Source organism: Hemiscyllium ocellatum, chromosome 38 (assembly GCF_020745735.1).
Source record: "Hemiscyllium ocellatum isolate sHemOce1 chromosome 38, sHemOce1.pat.X.cur, whole genome shotgun sequence".
NCBI lineage: Eukaryota > Metazoa > Chordata > Chondrichthyes > Orectolobiformes > Hemiscylliidae > Hemiscyllium > Hemiscyllium ocellatum.
In genome coordinates this window covers 34,369,867-34,387,978 of record NC_083438.1, presented here as the reverse complement: position 1 = coordinate 34,387,978, position 18,112 = coordinate 34,369,867, and the positions used below count along the sequence as shown (strand labels likewise).

The window sequence follows — 18,112 nt, the reverse complement described above, 5'->3', positions numbered from 1 at the left end:
CAGCACTGACCCTCCGACAGAGGGACACTCCCTCAGCACTGACCCTCCGACAGTGCGACACTCCCTCAGCACTGACCCTCCGACAGTGCGGCACTCCCTCAGCACTGACTCTCTGACAGTGCCCACTCCCTCAGCACTGACCCTCCGACAGTGCGGTTCTCCCTCAGCACTGACCCTCCGACAGTGCGGCACCCCCTCAGCGCTGACCCTCCGACAGTGGGAACCTGTGTCACTTTGGTGCTGATGAACCATTAATGTTTGGGGCCTTATTTTCACACTACGTGTTTTTTTCATGTCACTGAGCTCCTCTTCCTCAGGTGGTGAGTTGTGTCATCCCCAATCTGTAATTCTTTTGAAATTTCCTCAGATAGATTTGTCAACGGGCCCTCCACTGGTCTCTGGGTGTGTTAACACTTGCATTTCTTCATAAATAGTGCTGCTGCGTTGTGTTCGGGACACTGTACAGCAGCAGCATTCCCAGTAACCAGGACATTTCAGTGAATAATGAGACTTGGTGTCTTCCTCTTGTTCCTGGTCCCTGTCTGCTCATGGGGTGAGTCACATTTTTTCCCTCTGCCATTCTCAAAATGTTCAGGGACTGTGTTTTTAATCGTGAATGTGCTGTGAGGGTTCTCCCTGATACCCTCAGTATTCATTTTCCCTTCACCCTCTCGGTCTAGGTTACTTTCCTGAGACTCTGTGATCTGGAATCTTCCACCCACTTGACGCCTCTGATTTTCACTCTTTCGTTCAACATCTTTCTCTCTGTTTTGCATGGTCTCTTGCTATTCTATTTAGTGCTACTATTTTCTTCACTCTCTCTCTGACACACACACACACACACACACACACACACACACACACACAGACAGTATATCTGTCTCTATCCCTCTCTCTCTCACACACTGCCTCTATCTCTGTCTTTCACTGTATCCCTCTGTGTCTCTATCTCTCTCTCTGTCTCTATTTCTCACAGTCTCTCTCTACCTCTCTCTCTCTCTACCTCTGTTTGTCTCTATCCCTCTCTCACACACTGCCTCTATCTCTGTCTCTCACTGTGTCCCTCTGTCTCTCTCTCTCTCTCTGTGTCTTTATCCCTCACAGTCTCTCTCTACCTCTCCCTGTCTGTCTTTATCCCTCTCTCTCTCACACACTGCCTCTATCTCTGTCTCTCGCTGTGTCCCTCTGTGTTTCTGTCTCTCTCTGTGTCTCTACCATCACAGTCTCTCTCTACCTCTCTCTCTCTCTCTCTCTCTCTCTCTGTCATGAAGTTAAAACTCACACAACACCAGGTTAGAATCCACTAGGTTTATTTGGAAGCACTAGCTTTCGGATTGCTGTTCCATCATCTGGTGGTTGACCAGGGGCAGTGCACCGAAAGCTAGTGCTTCCAAATAAACCTGTTGGACTATAACCTGGTGTTGTGTGAGTTTTAACTTTGTACACCCCAGTCCAACACCGGCTCCTCCACATCATCTCCCTGTCACTGTCTCTCTCCCTCTCTCTGTCTCTCTTTCACACTGTCAATATCTTCCTCCGTCTCTGCCTCTCTCACAGTCTCTCTCTCTCTCTGCCTCTCTCAATGTTTTTCTCTCTCTCTATCTCTTTCTGTCTCTCTGTCTTTCACTGTCTCTCACTCTGCCTTGTGTTTCAAGTCTAATTTTCTCTCTCTCTGTCTCACTCTCTCCCACTTTCAGTATCTCCCAGTCCCTCTCTGTCATTCCCTCACACTCAACATTCTCTCTCTCTCATTCTAACACATTCTCTTAATCTGTCTCTCTCCCCTGTCCCTCATTCCTCATTTTTCCCATTTTTGTCTCTATCTCTCACTATCCTTTCTTCCACTCTCATTCTCTCTCGCATTCTCTCACCATCTCACTTTCACATTTCACCCTCTCTCACTGTCTCTCTCATTTTCTCTCCCTCTATCTTTCAACATTCACCTTCTCCCCACGCCCTTCACTCTCTCAGTCTGTCTCTCTTTCTCACACTGCACCCTTTCTGACTCTCACACTTTCTCATTCTCTCTCGTTCTCTCTTCACTCCCACACTCAACTCTCTCCCTCTCTCTCCTGCCCTGTCCCATTGGCTTTATCTCTGATTCTCACTCAGTCTCTGTCACAGTCTCTCACAATCTCTTTCAAACTCTCTTTACACACTCTCTATCTCTCTCTCTCTCTCACACACACACACACAACCCCTCCACACACACATCCCCCCCCCACACACACCCACACACACAACCCTCACACACACCCACACATCCCCCCCCCACACACACACCCACACACACAACCCTCACACACACCCACACATACACCACACACACACACACACCCACACACACCCACACACACACACACCACACACAAACACACACACACCCCCCCCACACACACACACACATATATACACACAAGCAGACACATGCGCGCACACACACACACACACACACACACCCACATACACATACACGCCCACACCCACACACACAACCCCTCCACACACACATTCCCCCCACACACACACCCACACACAACCCTCACACACACACACCCACACACACACCCACACACACACAACGCACACACACACACCCACGCGCGCGCGCACACACCACACACACACACACGCGCGCGCGCACACACACACGCACACACACACACACACACACCCCACACACACACACACACACACACACACACACAGGCAAACACACACCCCTCACACACACACCCACATACATACCCACACATACATACACACACACACACACAGTCACACACACACTCACACACACACCCACATATACATACACACCCACCCACACACACACCCACACACACCCCTCACACACTCACCCAATACACACCCACACATACATACATACACACTCACACACAACCCCACACCCCCACACACACACAAACAGGCACACCCACACCCGTCTCGCGCACACATACACACACACACACACACACATACACACCCACACACAACACCCCCACACACACACCCCTCACACACACGGACACACACACAGGCTCACACACACCCCTCACACACACACCCACATACACACCCACACATGTATACACACCCACACACAACCCTCCCCCCCACACACACGTACACCTGCGCACACCCACGCACAAACACACACACATACACACACACCCCTCACACACACACACATACACACACACCCACACACACACACACACACACAGGCTCATACACACCCACACACACCCCTCACGCACACACCCACATACACACCCACACATGCATACACACCCACACACAACCACACCCCCGCCACACACACAAACACACACACATACACACACACACACACACACACACACAGGCTCATACACACCCACACACACCCCTCACGCACACACCCACATACACACCCACACATGCATACACACCCACACACAACCACACCCCCGCCACACACACACACACACACATACATACACGTCTCCCCCAAATTTCCCCACACATCCCTCTCTGCCTCTCCCAAACACTGCCCAGCTTTCTCTATGTCCCACATTCCTCTCTCTCTCTCTCCCCCCCAATTCTCTCTCACATACTCCCCTCTTGCTCTCCCATTTTTCTCTCTCTCTCACACACTACCCACATTCTCTCCATCCAACTCTCCTATTTCTCTCTCCCTCTCCTTATCTTGCACACATACGCCCATCTCTCTCACTTACCCACCTCCCTCTGTCTCTCTCTTTCCCCCAACTCTCTCTCCCTCCCACATTCCTCCCTCTCTCTCTCCCCAATCTCTCTCTATTTCTCTCCCAGACTCCATCTCTCTCTCCCCCTCTCAATCCATGTCACTCACTCAATCACCCCTCTTTTTCTCTCTTTTCCCCATCTCTCTCTCACACACACTCACCTCTTTCTCTCCCCTACCTCTCTCTATCTCTCTTACACATTCTCCCCTCTGTCTGTCTGTCTGTCTCTCTCTCTCTCTCTCTCTCTCCCACCGTGCTGTCTCTCGCACACACAATTGCTCTCTCCCCGCACCCCTCACTCTGTCCCTCCCTCTCTCTCTGTGAAAACTCTCTCCAATTCACTCCCTTGTTTCTTGTCTGAGAGACACTGCCCACCAGCTAACCCGATAACCCACCAGTTAACCCGATAACCCACCAGTTAACCCGGTGACCCACCAGTTAACCTGATAACCCACCAGCTAACCCATGACCCACCAGCTAACCCGATAACCCACCAGCTAACCTGATAACCCACCAGCTAACCCGGTGACCCACCAGCTAACCCGATAACCCACCAGCTAACCAATGACCAACCTGCTAACCCGATAACCCACCAGCTAACCCATGACCCACCAGTTAACCCGATGACCCACCAGTTAACCCAATAACCAACCAGCTAACCCAAAAACCCACCAGCTAACCAATGACCAACCTGCTAACCCGATAACACACTAGCTAACCCATGAACCACCAGCTAACCCGATAACCCACCAGCTAACCCGATAACCCACCAGCTAACCCGGTGACCCACCAGCTAACCTGATGACCAGGAGGTGAAGGTTGGGACATGTTAATCTATTTCTTCTCTGACCCCACCCCTGCCCTGCTTCGCTCGCGCTCCCCCCAGCCCTTCCCTCCAACACGGCCACCCTAACCCGGCCCTACCCTCCCTTGGTGTTTCTTCAACAGAAAACTTCTCCCTCTCTCTCACACACACTCCCCTCGCTCCTCCCTCTCTCACACACACTCCCCTCTCTCCTCCCTCTCACACACACACTCCCCTCTCTCCTCCCTCCCTCTCTCTCACACACACTCCCCTCGCTCCTCCCTCTCTCACACACACTCCCCTCTCTCCTCCCTCTCTCACACACACTCCCCTCTCTCCTCCCTCCCTCTCTCTCACACACTCCCCTCTCTCCTCCCTCTCTCCTCCCTCTCTCTCACACACTCCCCTCTCTCCTCCCTCTCCCTCTCACACACACACTCCCCTCTCTCCTCCCTCCCTCTCTCTCACACACTCCCCTCTCTCCTCCCTCCCTCTCTCTCACACACTCCCCTCTCTCCTCCCTCTCTCTCACACACTCCCCTCTCTCCTCCCTCTCCCTCTCACACACACACTCCCTCCCTCTCTCTCTCACACTCCCTCCCTCTCTCTCACACACACTCCCCTCTCTCCTCCCTCCCTCTCTCTCACACACACACTCCCCTCTCTCCTCCCTCCCTCTCTCTCACACACTCCCCTCTCTCCTCCCTCCCTCTCTCTCACACACTCCCCTCTCTCCTCCCTCCCTCTCTCTCACACACTCCCCTCTCTCCTCCCTCCCTCTCTCTCACACACTCCCCTCTCTCCTCCCTCTCTCTCACACACTCCCCTCTCTCCTCCCTCTCCCTCTCACACACACACTCCCCTCTCTCCTCCCTCCCTCTCACACACACACTCCCCTCTCTCCTCCCTCCCTCTCTCTCACACACTCCCCTCTCTCCTCCCTCCCTCTCTCTCTCTCTCACACACACTCCCCTCTCTCCTTCCTCCCTCTCTCTCACACACTCCCCTCTCTCCTTCCTCCCTCTCTCTCACACACTCCCCTCTCTCCTCCCTCTCTCTCACACACTCCCCTCTCGCACACACACACTCCCCTCTCTCCTCCCTCTCTCTCACACACACACACACACACACACACACACACACACACAGTTCCCTCTCTCCTCCCTCTCTCTCCCGCACTCTCCCCTCATTATTCCAACGTTTTGATAATCAAATCGCTCAGCTTTTTGAAACTTTGAGGAGGGGTAGGATGTGGTTGGATGTTTGTTTTTGACTTAAATTTGAAAGTGTTCAGAAAAGATTTACAAGGATGTTGCCAGGGTTGGAGGGTCTGAGCTACAGGGAGAGGCTGAACAGGCTGGGGCTGTTTTCCCTGGAGCGTCGGAGGCTGAGGGGTGACCTTATAGAGGTTTATAAAATCATGTAGGGCATGGATAGGGTAAATAGACAAAGTCTTTTCCCTGGGGTGGGGGAGTCCAGAACTAGAGGGGCATAGGTTTAGGGTGAGAGGGGAAAGATATAAAAGAGACCTAAGGGGCAACTTTTTCACACAGAGGGTGGTATGTGTATGGAATGAGCTGCCAGAGGAAGTGGTGGAGGCTGGTACAATTACAACATTTAAGAGGCATTTGGATGGGTATATGAATAGGAAGGGTTTGGAGGGATATGGGCCGGGTGCTGGCAGGTGGGACTAGATTGGGTTGGGATATCTGGGTCGGCATGGACGGGTTGGACCGAAGGGTCTGTTTCCGTGCTGTACATCTCTATGGTGTGGACAGACTGGCTTTGCTGATCCTTCCTCTGTCGTTCCAAACCATCCTGTTTGCTCAGTGTAGGCCTGGCCTGGAGGTTCTGAGTGAGGTGCTGGCATCTGAAGGTGAGGAATTGGACGTTAAAGTACACACGTTCTGTTCAGTTCTGCAGGGTATTGGTGAGACCGCATCCCTAATACTCTGTGCAGTTTAGTCTCCTTCTGTAAGGAAGGGCTTGGAGCTGGTTCAGAGGAGGGGAACTGGATTGATACCTGGAGTGAGGGGTGTCCTGTTAGGAGAGGGTTGGACAGACTGGGCTACAATCCCCTGGGGGTTAAGGAGTGAGGGCTAATGATGGGGGCTAACGACTGATGGGGGTGGGGTCCGGAATGGTGCCTGATTTCCGACAGGAATATCTTCAACTGTGGGATCAAAGGGGAAAATTCGCACTAACCCCCCCTCACTGACCCCTCACTGACCCCCACGGAACACTCACTGACCCCTCATTGACCCCTCACTGACCCTCACTGACCCCTCACTCACCCTCACTGAATCCTCACTGACCCCTCACTGACCCCTCACTCACCCTCACTGAATCCTCACTGACCACTCACTGACCCCTCACTTACCCTCACTCACCCTCACTGACCCCTCACTGACCCCTCACTCTCCCTCACTGACCCCTCACTCACCCTCACTCACCCTCACTGACCCCTCAGTCACCCTCACTGAATCCTCACTGACCCCTCACTGACCCCTCACTCTCCCTCACTGACCCCTCACTCACCCTCACTGACCACTCAATGACCCCTCACTCACTCTCACTGATTCCGCACTGACCCTCACTGACCATTCACTGACCTCGCACTCACCCTCACTGACTACTCACTGACCCCTCACTCACCCTCATTCACCCTCACTGACCCCTCACTCACCCTCACTGACCACTCACTGACCCCTCACTCACCCTCACTCACCCTCACTCACCATCACTGACACTCACTGACCCCTCACTCTCCCTCACTGATCCCTCACTCACCCTCATTGAATCCTCACTGATCACTCACTGACCCCTCACTCACCTTCACTGAATCCTCATTGATCCTCACTGACCCCTCACTTACCCTCACTCACCATCACTGACCCCTCACTCACCCTCACTGACCCCTCACTTAGCCTCCAACCCTTCCTCACCCTCACTGACCCCTCCCTCACCCTCTCTGACCCCTCCCTGACCTCCTAACCCCTCCCTAACCATCCGTGACACCCTGGCTCTATCCCTAAACCCCCTGACCTCTCCCTGAGCCCTCCCTGACCCTCTGGGGCCTGCCTGTGCTGATGTCTGCCTCCTCCTGGATGTTCACAGAGAGTCCCTCAGGGTTGAACAGGCAACGGGACGATGGTAATTTTGGCATGAGGCAGGAACTAACCCCTTGATTTATTTGCCCCTCAGTGAAAGCCCGCCCTTGTTTGCTCCGAGGTGGGCAATATTTTCCTCACTGCTGTGTTCTCAGGCACAGAGTGACCTCCACATCCGTGCTCTGGAACGTTCGGAAGACAATATCCAACAGAATGACCTGGATTGACCCTCGGCGCTCAGGGACGGGGGAGACCATTCAGCCTCTCGAGTCTGTTTGACATTCACTACCCTCCTATTCATCCCCTATCCCCCGAGATACCAACATTCTATAAATCTACAGGGATCTCAAATTAACAATCGATTCAGGATTGAGAGAGTTGGGTTACTTTGCTCAACTTGTCCACGCCAATGCCTTACTCACCTGCCTGTTGCCCTTGTTACTCCTCCTAAACCCCCACCTTTACACTCTATTCCCTTCAGACAGATGGAAAAACCCATATGCCACTTATTCAAAATCCAAAATCGCAGATAGATAGCGCCACAGCTAGGAGACACGACATTTGGCCCATCTAATCCATGCAACCTTTCCAGATACCCCCTCCTGTCTTTCCACATTGAAACTCCCCATCACAATCCTCTGCTCCCTTCTCCCGTAAATGTTAGCCAGGGAGTGTGTCTCTCGTCTGCGTGGTCCCATGGGAAAGATCTATGAGGTATGCTTCTGAATTATGTGTGGGTGGCACAGTGGTTAGCACTGCTGCCTCACAGCGCCAGAGACCCGGGTTCAATTCCCACCTCAGGGGACTGTCTGTGTGGAGTTTGCACATTCTCCGCGTGGGTTTGCTCTGGTTTCCTCCCACAGTCCAAAAATGTGCTGGTCAGGTGACTTGGCCATGCTAAATTGCCCGTAGTGTTAGGGGAAGGGGAATGGGTCTGGGTGGGTTGCGGGTCGGTGTGGACTTGATGGGCCGAAGGGCCTGTTTCCACACTGTGAGTAATATAAGCTAAAAAATGATGGGGGAACGATGCTTTTGAACAAACGATCTCTCTCTTCCTCTCTTTCTCTTTGTCCACAAGCCCTCATCTGCAGACAAGTCAGGGGGCGGATGAAACAAATCGACGCGAGCAATGGCCAGGTGTACGCGGTGGATTTTACAGGGAATGTCTTCACCAGAAGGAGCGATTCCTGGGCCAGAGTTCCAGGGAATCTGCGCCACGTCACTGTGGGTGCGACAGGGGTCTGGGGAGCAGGCAGGGACCAGGTACTTTATCGTCAGGTTGATGGCTCCTGGGCGATCCTAGCAGGTCAGTCACCCTCTGTCTGTCTCTGTCTGTCTGTATCCGAGCAGGTCAGTCACCCTCTGTCTGTCTCTGTCTGTCTGTATCCGAGCAGGTCAGTCACCCTCTGTCTCTGTCTGCCTGTATCCTAGCAGGTCAGTCACCCTCCGTCTCTGTCTGCCTGTATCCTAGCAGGTCAGTCACCCTCCGTCTCTGTCTGCCTGTATCCTAGCAGGTCAGTCACCCTCTGTCTCTGTCTGCCTGTATCCTAGCAGGTCAGTCACCCTCTGTCTCTGTCTGCCTGTATCCTAGCAGGTCAGTCATCCTCCGTCTCTGTCTGCCTGTATCCTAGCAGGTCAGTCATCCTCCGTCTCTGTCTGTCTGTATCCGAGCAGGTCAGTCACCCTCTGTCTGTCTCTGTCTGTATCTGAGCAGGTCAGTCACACTCTGTCTCTGTCTGCCTGTATCCTAGCAGGTCAGTCATCCTCCGTCTCTGTCTGTCTGTATCCTAGCAGGTCAGTCACCCTCTGTCTCTGTCTGCCTGTATCCTAGCAGGTCAGTCACCCTCTGTCTCTGTCTGCCTGTATCCTAGCAGGTCAGTCATCCTCCGTCTCTGTCTGCCTGTATCCTAGCAGGTCAGTCACCCTCTGTCTCTGTCTGCCTGTATCCTAGCAGGTCAGTCATCCTCCGTCTCTGTCTGCCTGTATCCTAGCAGGTCAGTCACCCTCTGTCTCTGTCTGCCTGTATCCTAGCAGGTCAGTCATCCTCCGTCTCTGTCTCTGTCTGCCTGTATCCTAGCAGGTCAGTCATCCTCCGTCTTTGTCTCTGTCTGCCTGTATCCTAGCAGATCAGTCATCCTCCGTCTCTGTCTCTGTCTGCCTGTATCCTAGCAGGTCAGTCATCCTCCGTCTTTGTCTCTGTCTGCCTGTATCCTAGCAGATCAGTCATCCTCCGTCTCTGTCTCTGTCTGCCTGTATCCTAGCAGGTCAGTCATCCTCCGTCTTTGTCTCTGTCTGCCTGTATCCTAGCAGGTCAGTCATCCTCCGTCTTTGTCTCTGTCTGTCTGTATCCTAGCAGGTCAGTCATCCTCCGTCTGTCTGTCTGTCTGTCCTGTTCCATTACCCTCATCTGTCTTGCACTACCCCTCTCACGCACGCACCTGTAGCTCCTATCAACCAACTAATCTCTCCACACATTTCGACCTCTCTCTCTCTCTCTCTCTCTCTCTCTCTTCTTGCTGCCCTCCACACGGCCGATGGCTTTTCAGTTCTGACCAAACGGCCAATCTCCGAGCATTTTTTGTTCCCACTCTTTAGATTTTATTTTCACGTGTTACTTCAAATACTTGTTTCTTCATTCTGCAGTCTGTGGATGGAATTTGCACTGTACATCAGCATTTCAAAAGGATTCAATTTTTTTTTTCGATGTTGTCTGGCTTTTTGAGGTAGACAGGTGAGAATGCAGCATCTCCTGGGTACTTTCCTGCTCATGATCTGCAGTGTTATTATTGCTCACTGATTCATAGCCTTCACAAGGTTACTCTAGGATGGTCAGAAACCCTCTCTAACATTCTGCAGCACATTGGCCATCTCTCATTCCTAGGCCCCAAGGGATCCTTCCATATCCGCCACAAATTCACCTGTACCTCCACACACATCATTTACTGCATCCGCTGCACCCGATGTGGCCTCCTCTATATTGGGGAGACAGGCCGCTTACTTGCGGAACGCTTCAGGGAACACCTCTGGAACACTTGGGCCAACCAACCCAACCACCCCGTGGCTCAACACTTCAACTCTCCCTCCCACTCCACCGAGGACATGCAGGTCCTTGGACTCCTCCATCGCCAGACCATAACAACACGACGGTTGGAGGAGGAGCGCCTCATCTTCCGCCTGGGAACCCTCCAACCACAAGGGATGAACTCAGATTTCTCCAGTTTCCTCATTTCCCCTCCCCCCACCTTGTCTCAGTCAAATCCCTCGAACTCAGCACCGCCCTCCTAACCTGCAATCTTCTTCCTGACCTCTCCGCCCCCACCCCACTCCGGCCTATCACCCTCACCTTGACCTCCTTCCACCTATCACATCTCCATCGCCCCTCCCCCAAGTCCCTCCTCCCTACCTTTTATCTTAGCCTGCTGGACAAATTTTCCTCATTCCTGATGAAGGGCTTATGCCCGAAACGTCGAATCTCCTGTTCCTTGGATGCTGCCTGACCTGCTGCGCTTTTCCAGCAACACATTTTCAGCATCTCCCATTACCTCGGGTAATCTCCCATTAACCCCCGCGACGTGTCCCAGTGTCACATCATCCACGACACTCGAATAACCACCTGCCTTTTTGGGTGTTCCTCCTCAGTGCAGGTTCAAACCTTCATCATGACTCCATCAGGCATTAATGGCGGGACGGACAGGACCCCATCCCAGAGTCAGGCACCTCGTGGCTGACCCGAATTGGGCTTTCTCGGTGGGGAACGTCAGTTTTTGATCACACCCATAAGAGAACCAGCCAATGTCCTTTTAACAGAGCAGGAACAACATCGGCAACAGGCAACAAATGAGGGAACGATTTCATGAGGGACCCAGGTTCAATTCCAGCCTCGGGCGACTGTCTGTGTGGAGTTCGCACATTCTCCCCGTGTCTGTGTGGGTTTACTCCGGGTGCTCCGGTTTCCTCCCACAGTCCAAAGATGTGCAGGTTAGGGTGGATTGGCCATGCTAAATTGTCCCATAGTGTCCAGGGATGTGCAGGTTAGGGTGGATTGGCCATGCTAAATTGTCCCATAATGCCCAGGGATGTGCAGGTTAGGGTGGATTGGCCATGCTAAATTGTCCCATAGTGTCCAGGGATGTGCAGGTTAGGGTGGATTGGCCATGCTAAATTGTCCCATAGTGCCCAGGGATGTGCAGGTTAGGGTGGATTGGCCATGCTAAATTGTCCCATAGTGTCCAGGGATGTGCAGGTTAGGGTGGATTGGCCATGCTAAATTGTCCCATAGTGCCCAGGGATATGCAGGTTAGGGTGGATTGGCCATGCTAAATTGTCCCATAGTGCCCAGGGATGTGCAGGTTAGGGTGGATTGGCCATGCTAAATTGTCCCATAGTGCCCAGGGATGTGCAGGTTAGGGTGGATTGGCCATGCTAAATTGTCCCATAGTGCCCAGGGATGTGCAGGTTAGGGTGGATTGGCCATGGGAAATTGTCCCATAGTGCCCAGGGATGTGCAGGTTAGGGAGGATTGACCATGCTAAATTGTCCCATAGTGCCCAGGGATATGCAGGTTAGGGTGGATTGGCCATGCTAAATTGTCCCATAGTGCCCAGGGATGTGCAGGTTAGGGTGGATTGGCCATGGGAAATTGTCCCATAGTGTTAGGTGCATTAGTCAGAGGGAAATGAGTCTGGGTGGGTTACTCCTCTTCGGAGTGTCGGTGTGGACTTGTTGGGCCGAAGGGCCTGTTTCCTCACTGTAGGGAATGGAATCTAATCAAACCAGAGAGAAGAGGGTTACCTCAGATTACAACGGGATCTCGAACAGATGGGCCAATGGCCCGAGGAGTGACAGATGGAGTTTAATTTAGATAAATGCGAGGTGCTGCATTTTGGAAAGGCAACTCCTGTACTCAATACTGTGATCAATAAAAGAAAGCATACCAAACGCCTTCTTCACTATCCTATCTACCTGCGACTCCACTTTCAAGGAGCTATGAACCTGCACTCCAAGGTCTCTTTGTTCAGCAACACTCCCTAGGACCTTACCATTAAGTGTATAAGTCCTGCTAAGATTTGCTTTCCCAAAATGCAGCACCTTGCATTTATCTGAATTAAACTCCATCTGCCACTTCTCAGCCCATTGGCCCATCTGGTCCAGATCCTGTTGTAATCTGAGGTAACCCTCTTCGCTGTCCAATACACCTCCAATTCTGAGGGATTGACGCACCATCGGAGGGTCAGTGCTGAGGGAGTGCCGCACTGTGAGAAGGTCAGTGCTGAGGGAGTGCCGCACTGTCGGGGGGTCAGTGCTGAGGGAGTGCCGCACTGTCAGAGGGTCAGTGCTGAGGGAGTGCCGCACTGTCAGGAAGTCAGTGCTGAGGGAGTGCCGCACTGTCAGAAGGTCAGTGCTGAGGGAGTGCCGCACTGTCGGAGGGTCAGTGCTGAGGGAGTGCCGCACTGTCAGAGGGTCAGTGCTGAGGAAGTGCCGCACTGTCAGAAGGTCAGTGCTGAGGGAGTGCCGCACTGTCAGAGGGTCAGTGCTGAGGGAGTGCCCCACTGTCGGAGGGTCAGTGCTGAGGGAGTGCCGCACTGATGGGGGGTCAGTGCTGAGGGAGTGCCGCACTGTCGGAGGGTCAGTGCTGAGGGGGTGCCGCACTGTCGGAGGGTCAGTGCTGAGGGAGTGCCGCACTGTCGGAGGGTCAGTGCTGAGGGAGTGCCGCACTGTCGGAGGGTCAGTGCTGAGGGGGTGCCGCACTGTCGGAGGGTCAGTGCTATCTCACTAACTGCACCTCCTGTGTTCACATCCAAATGCATTGTGGTCTTCGTCCATTGTTCCCCAGAGCCACCCAATGTGCTTTTCCCTTTAGTGCCTCATTTCTGAGTGATAGCGAGGGACCCTGGAAGATCCAATGATGGTGAAGGAGACTGTGTGATCAAAAGCTGTATATTTGCCACTGGGCAGTGGGGATCCCCAGTGGAGGGCCCTCTACGTGGGAGTCCTCCCCCTTTCTCTCGGGGATCTGGGGTGGAGGGTGTTGCACGCAGCAGTCCCCTGCAACCGCAGATTGCGGTGGTTCACGGACTCCCAGCCCAACTGCTTGTTCTGTGGTGCTGTGGAGTCCGTGGACCATGTGTATATTGGGTGTGGGCGTTTGCACTCCCTCTTTGATTTTCTCAAAAACCTCCTCCTCTGCTTTTAGTTGCACTTCAGTCCCACATTCCTGATCTTCGGGCACCCGGTGCGGAGGAGGGAGGGCAGGTCTGAAGACCTCCTCGTGGGTCCGCACCTGGGCCTGACCAAACTGGCCATAAACAGGTCCAGGCAGCGGGCCGTGGAGGGGGTCGTGAGGGCCGACTGCCTGCCCCTCTTCCGCGGTTACATTAGGGCCCGGGTGTCCTTGGAGAAGGAGCACGCGGTGTCCACCAACACCCTGGAGTTGTTCGGGGAGAGGTGGGTGCCGCAGGGAGTGGAGTGCATCATTTCCCCCTCCAACTCTATTTTGAGTTAATCCCTGCCCTCCCCTTCACTGTCTGATCACACAGCATTGCCCTTTGATGTGAAGGGCACTGCTTGTCTCTGGCCACCCGGGTGTCTCCTTTCTTCTTAGTGGTGGAAACTGAATAAAGATTTGTGCAAAAAAAAATCAAAAGGTGTATAATCAAAAGGCCATTGCCCTGTTTCTTCAGGAGAATGTAACGTGTGTTCCCCGTCCCAACAGGAGAGCTGACCCAGGTGGACGCTGGTGGGGACCAGATTTTAGTTGGAGTGGACAGACGCAATGATGTCTTCTGCTCCAACAAGATGGCCGCCGTCTCAGCGGCCAATCACAACAGCCCGAGGTACAAAGTCATCCGGGGGAAGATGAAGTACTACTCGTGTGGTCCCCGAACCTGCTGGGGGGTCAATCCGGCCGGTCAGGTCTTCTGCCGGTTAAACGTCCGTCCCATGTCGTGCACCGGGACTCACTGGCGGAAGGTTGGCGGCCGTTTCCTGATGGTGGAGGTCGGCACAGACGGCGCCGTCTACGGCATAGACCGCCGAGGTCGGGTCTTTCGCAGGTACGGCACTCCGGGTGCGGCGACGTCGGGGGAGGGGGTGCGGGACAGGGAGGGGATCCGTTCCGAAAGCAGGTGACGCGCCCTCGATCATGAACGAACAGGTCCGGCCTGTACTCCTTTCGGAAACGCAGGCCTTTCGGCCCACCTGTGTCTGAGTGAACCGTGATACTGTCCCAAACTAACCCTGTCCACCGTCTGAATCCGGCTGTTCCCTGTCCTGTCCGTGTGTCTGTCTAAAAGCAGCTTCAACCTTCCAATCATAAGCTGCGTCACCAGCTCCCCATGACCAAACAGAGACCACCCTCTGGGTCAAATACTTCCCTCACACAAATAAGGCAGGTTTATCCAATCTCTCCTGATAGAGAACACACTTCGATGAACTCAGATTTCTCCAGTTTCCTCATTTCCCCTCCCCCCACCTTGTCTCAGTCCCAACCCTCAAACTCAGCACCGCCCTCCTAACCTGCAATCTTCTTCCTGACCTCTCCGCCCCCACCCCACTCCAGCCTATCACCCTCACCTTGACCTCCTTCCACCTATCACATCTCCATCACCCCTCCCCCAAGTCCCTCCTCCCTACCTTTTATCTTAGCCTGCTTGGCACCCTCTCCTCATTCCTGATGAAGGGCTCATGCCCGAAACGTCGATTCTCCTGTTCCTTGGATGCTGCCTGACCTGCTGCGCTTTTCCAGCAACACATTTCCAGTTACATCCTGGGAGACACACTCACTGCCTCACTCTAACTCACACTCACTCACCAGCTGTGTCACCAACACACTCATACATAATGCAAGGGGCGGTACTGAGGGAGTGCCGCACTGTCTGAGGGTCAGTGCTGAGGGAGTGCCGCACTGTCGGAGGGTCAGTGCTGAGGGAGTGCCGCACTGTCGGAGGGTCAGTGCTGAGGGAGTGCCGCACTGTCGGAGGGTCAGTGCTGAGGGAGTGCCGCACTGTCGGAGGGTCAGTGCTGAGTGAGTGCTGCACTGTCGGAGGGTCAGTGCTGAGGGAGTGTCGCACTGTCGGAGGGTTAGTGCTGAGGGAGTACCGCACTGTCGGAGGGTCAGTGCTGAGGGAGCGCCACACTGTCGGAGGGTTAGTGCTGAAGGAGTGCCGCACTGTCAGAGGGTCAGTGCAGAGGGAGTGCCGCACTGTTGGAGGGTTAGTGCTGAGGGAGCGCCGCACTGTCGGAGGGTCAGTGTGAGGTATTATACGAGTGACAATTCATTGGGGAGCACATCAGTGAACGAGTGGATCTTTCTGAAGCCTTCTCACAGCAGGAGATGTCAGATCTTTCAATCAACCCGGGAATGGTAAGTCCCAGGACGATATGAGGATGGGGACTACAAAAATCCGGCTGTTTCTCTGTGCAGGTTAGGGTGGATTGGCCATGCTAAATTGTCCCATAGTGCCCAGGGATGTGTAGGTTAGGGTGGATTGGCCATGCTAAATTGTCCCATAGTGCCCAGGGATGTGCAGGTTAGGGTGGATTGGCCATGCTAAATTGTCCCATAGTGTTCAGGGATGTGCAGGTAGGGTGGATTGACCATGGGAAATTGTCCCGTAGAGCCCAGGGATGTGTAGGTTTGGGTGGATTGGCCATGCTAAATTGTCCCATAGTGCCCAGGGATGTGCAGGTTAGGGTGGATTGGCCATGCTAAATTGTCCCATAGTGTCCAGGGATGTGCAGGTTAGGGGGGATTGGCCATGCTAAATTGTCCCATAGTGCCCAGGGATGTGCAGGTTAGGGTGGATTGGCCATGCTAAATTGTCCCATAGTGTCCAGGAATGTGCAGGGTAGGGTGGATTGGCCATGCTAAATTGTCCCATAGTGCCCAGGGATGTGTAGGTTAGGGTGGATTGGCCATGCTAAATTGTCCCATAGTGCCCAGGGATGTGTAGGTTAGGGTGGATTGGCCGTGCTAAATTGTCCCATAGTGCCCAGGGATGTGCAGGTTAGGGTGGATTGGCCGTGCTAAATTGTCCCATAGTGCCCAGGGATGTCTAGGTTAGAGTTGATTGGCCATGTTATTCGTCTCGCTGGCGTTTCGGTGCGGCCGTGGTTCCGCGAGCATTCGGCTGAGGGATGGGTAAAACCCGCGACGTGATGTTGACCCGCCTGCCTTCATTCTGCAGGATTGGCATTTGTCATTGCAAACCTGAAGGGAGGAGATGGGTCAAAGTGCACTTCCTTCGGAGGAGCTTCCGGCATGTGTCTGTCGACCTCGGGATCATGTGGCTGGTGGAGCGGAACGGCAATATTCTCCGATGCCGCTGACGGAGTGTGCTGCTGACTCCGGTGCGGAGGGTCACCCGCGGCTGAATTGTGGTGGAGATTTTGAGAAGGAGACCCTCTGTGTGTCAGTTCCTGTGTCTACAGCCATGCAAATAAAATGTGACCCTGACTCAGTTTCAGCCACTGTCATTTCTTCAACAGACGGAAGTTGTCCCTGAGACACAGCACTATCCATCAGAAGAGTAACCACCCAGACACAATCCCCGACACTATCACTCTACCGAACCTGCACATCCCTGGGCACTATGGGACAATTTCCCGTGGCCAATTCACCCAAACCAACACATTCCTGGATAATATGGGACAATTTAGCATGGTCAATCATCCCTAACCTACACATCCCTGGACACTTTGGGACAATTTAGCATGGCCAATCCACCCTAACCTGCACACCCATGGGCACAATGGGACAAGTTAGCATGGCCAATCCACCCTAACCTGCACATCCCTGGGCACTATGGGACAACTCAGCACAGCCAATCCACCCTAACCTGCACACGCCTGGGCACTATGGGACAACTCAGCACAGCCAATCCACCCTAACCTACACATCCCTGGGCACAATGGGACAATTTAGCATGGCCAATCCACCTTAACCTACACATCCCCGAGCACTATGGGACAATTTAGCATGGCCAATCCACCCTAACCTGCACACCACTGGGCACTATGGGACAACTTAGCACAGCCAATCCACCCTAAACTACACATCCCTGGGCAAAATGGGACAATTTAGCATGGCCAATCCACCTTAACCTACACATCCCTGGGCACTATGGGACAATTTAGCATGGCCAATCCACCCTAACCTGCACATCCCTGGGCACTAGGGGACAATTTAGCGTGGCCAATTCACCATAACCTGCACACCCCTGGACACTATGGGACAATTTGGCATGGCCAATCCACCCTAACCTGCACATCCCTGGGCACTATGGGACAATTTAGCATGGCCAATCCACCCTAACCTGCACATCCCTGGGCACTGTGAGACAATTTAGCATGGCTAATTCACCCCAACCTGCACATCCCTGGACACTATGGGACAATTTAGCATGGCCAATCCACCCTAACCTGCACATCCCTGGAAACTATGGGAC

At 53.5% G+C, this 18,112-nt stretch overlaps 1 protein-coding gene across 1 annotated transcript; it reads left to right on the top strand.

Moving 5' to 3' along the window:
* Positions 1 to 447: 447 nt before the first annotated feature.
* LOC132833987 (fish-egg lectin-like) lies at positions 448 to 17,121 on the top strand. The gene is made up of 4 exons (XM_060852698.1): positions 448 to 553; positions 8,746 to 8,973; positions 14,380 to 14,719; positions 16,853 to 17,121. Exons 1-4 carry the CDS (start codon positions 505 to 507, stop codon positions 16,992 to 16,994), a joined length of 759 nt encoding a protein of 252 aa, XP_060708681.1. The 5' UTR covers positions 448 to 504; the 3' UTR covers positions 16,995 to 17,121.
* The last annotated feature ends 991 nt before the right edge of the window (positions 17,122 to 18,112 follow it).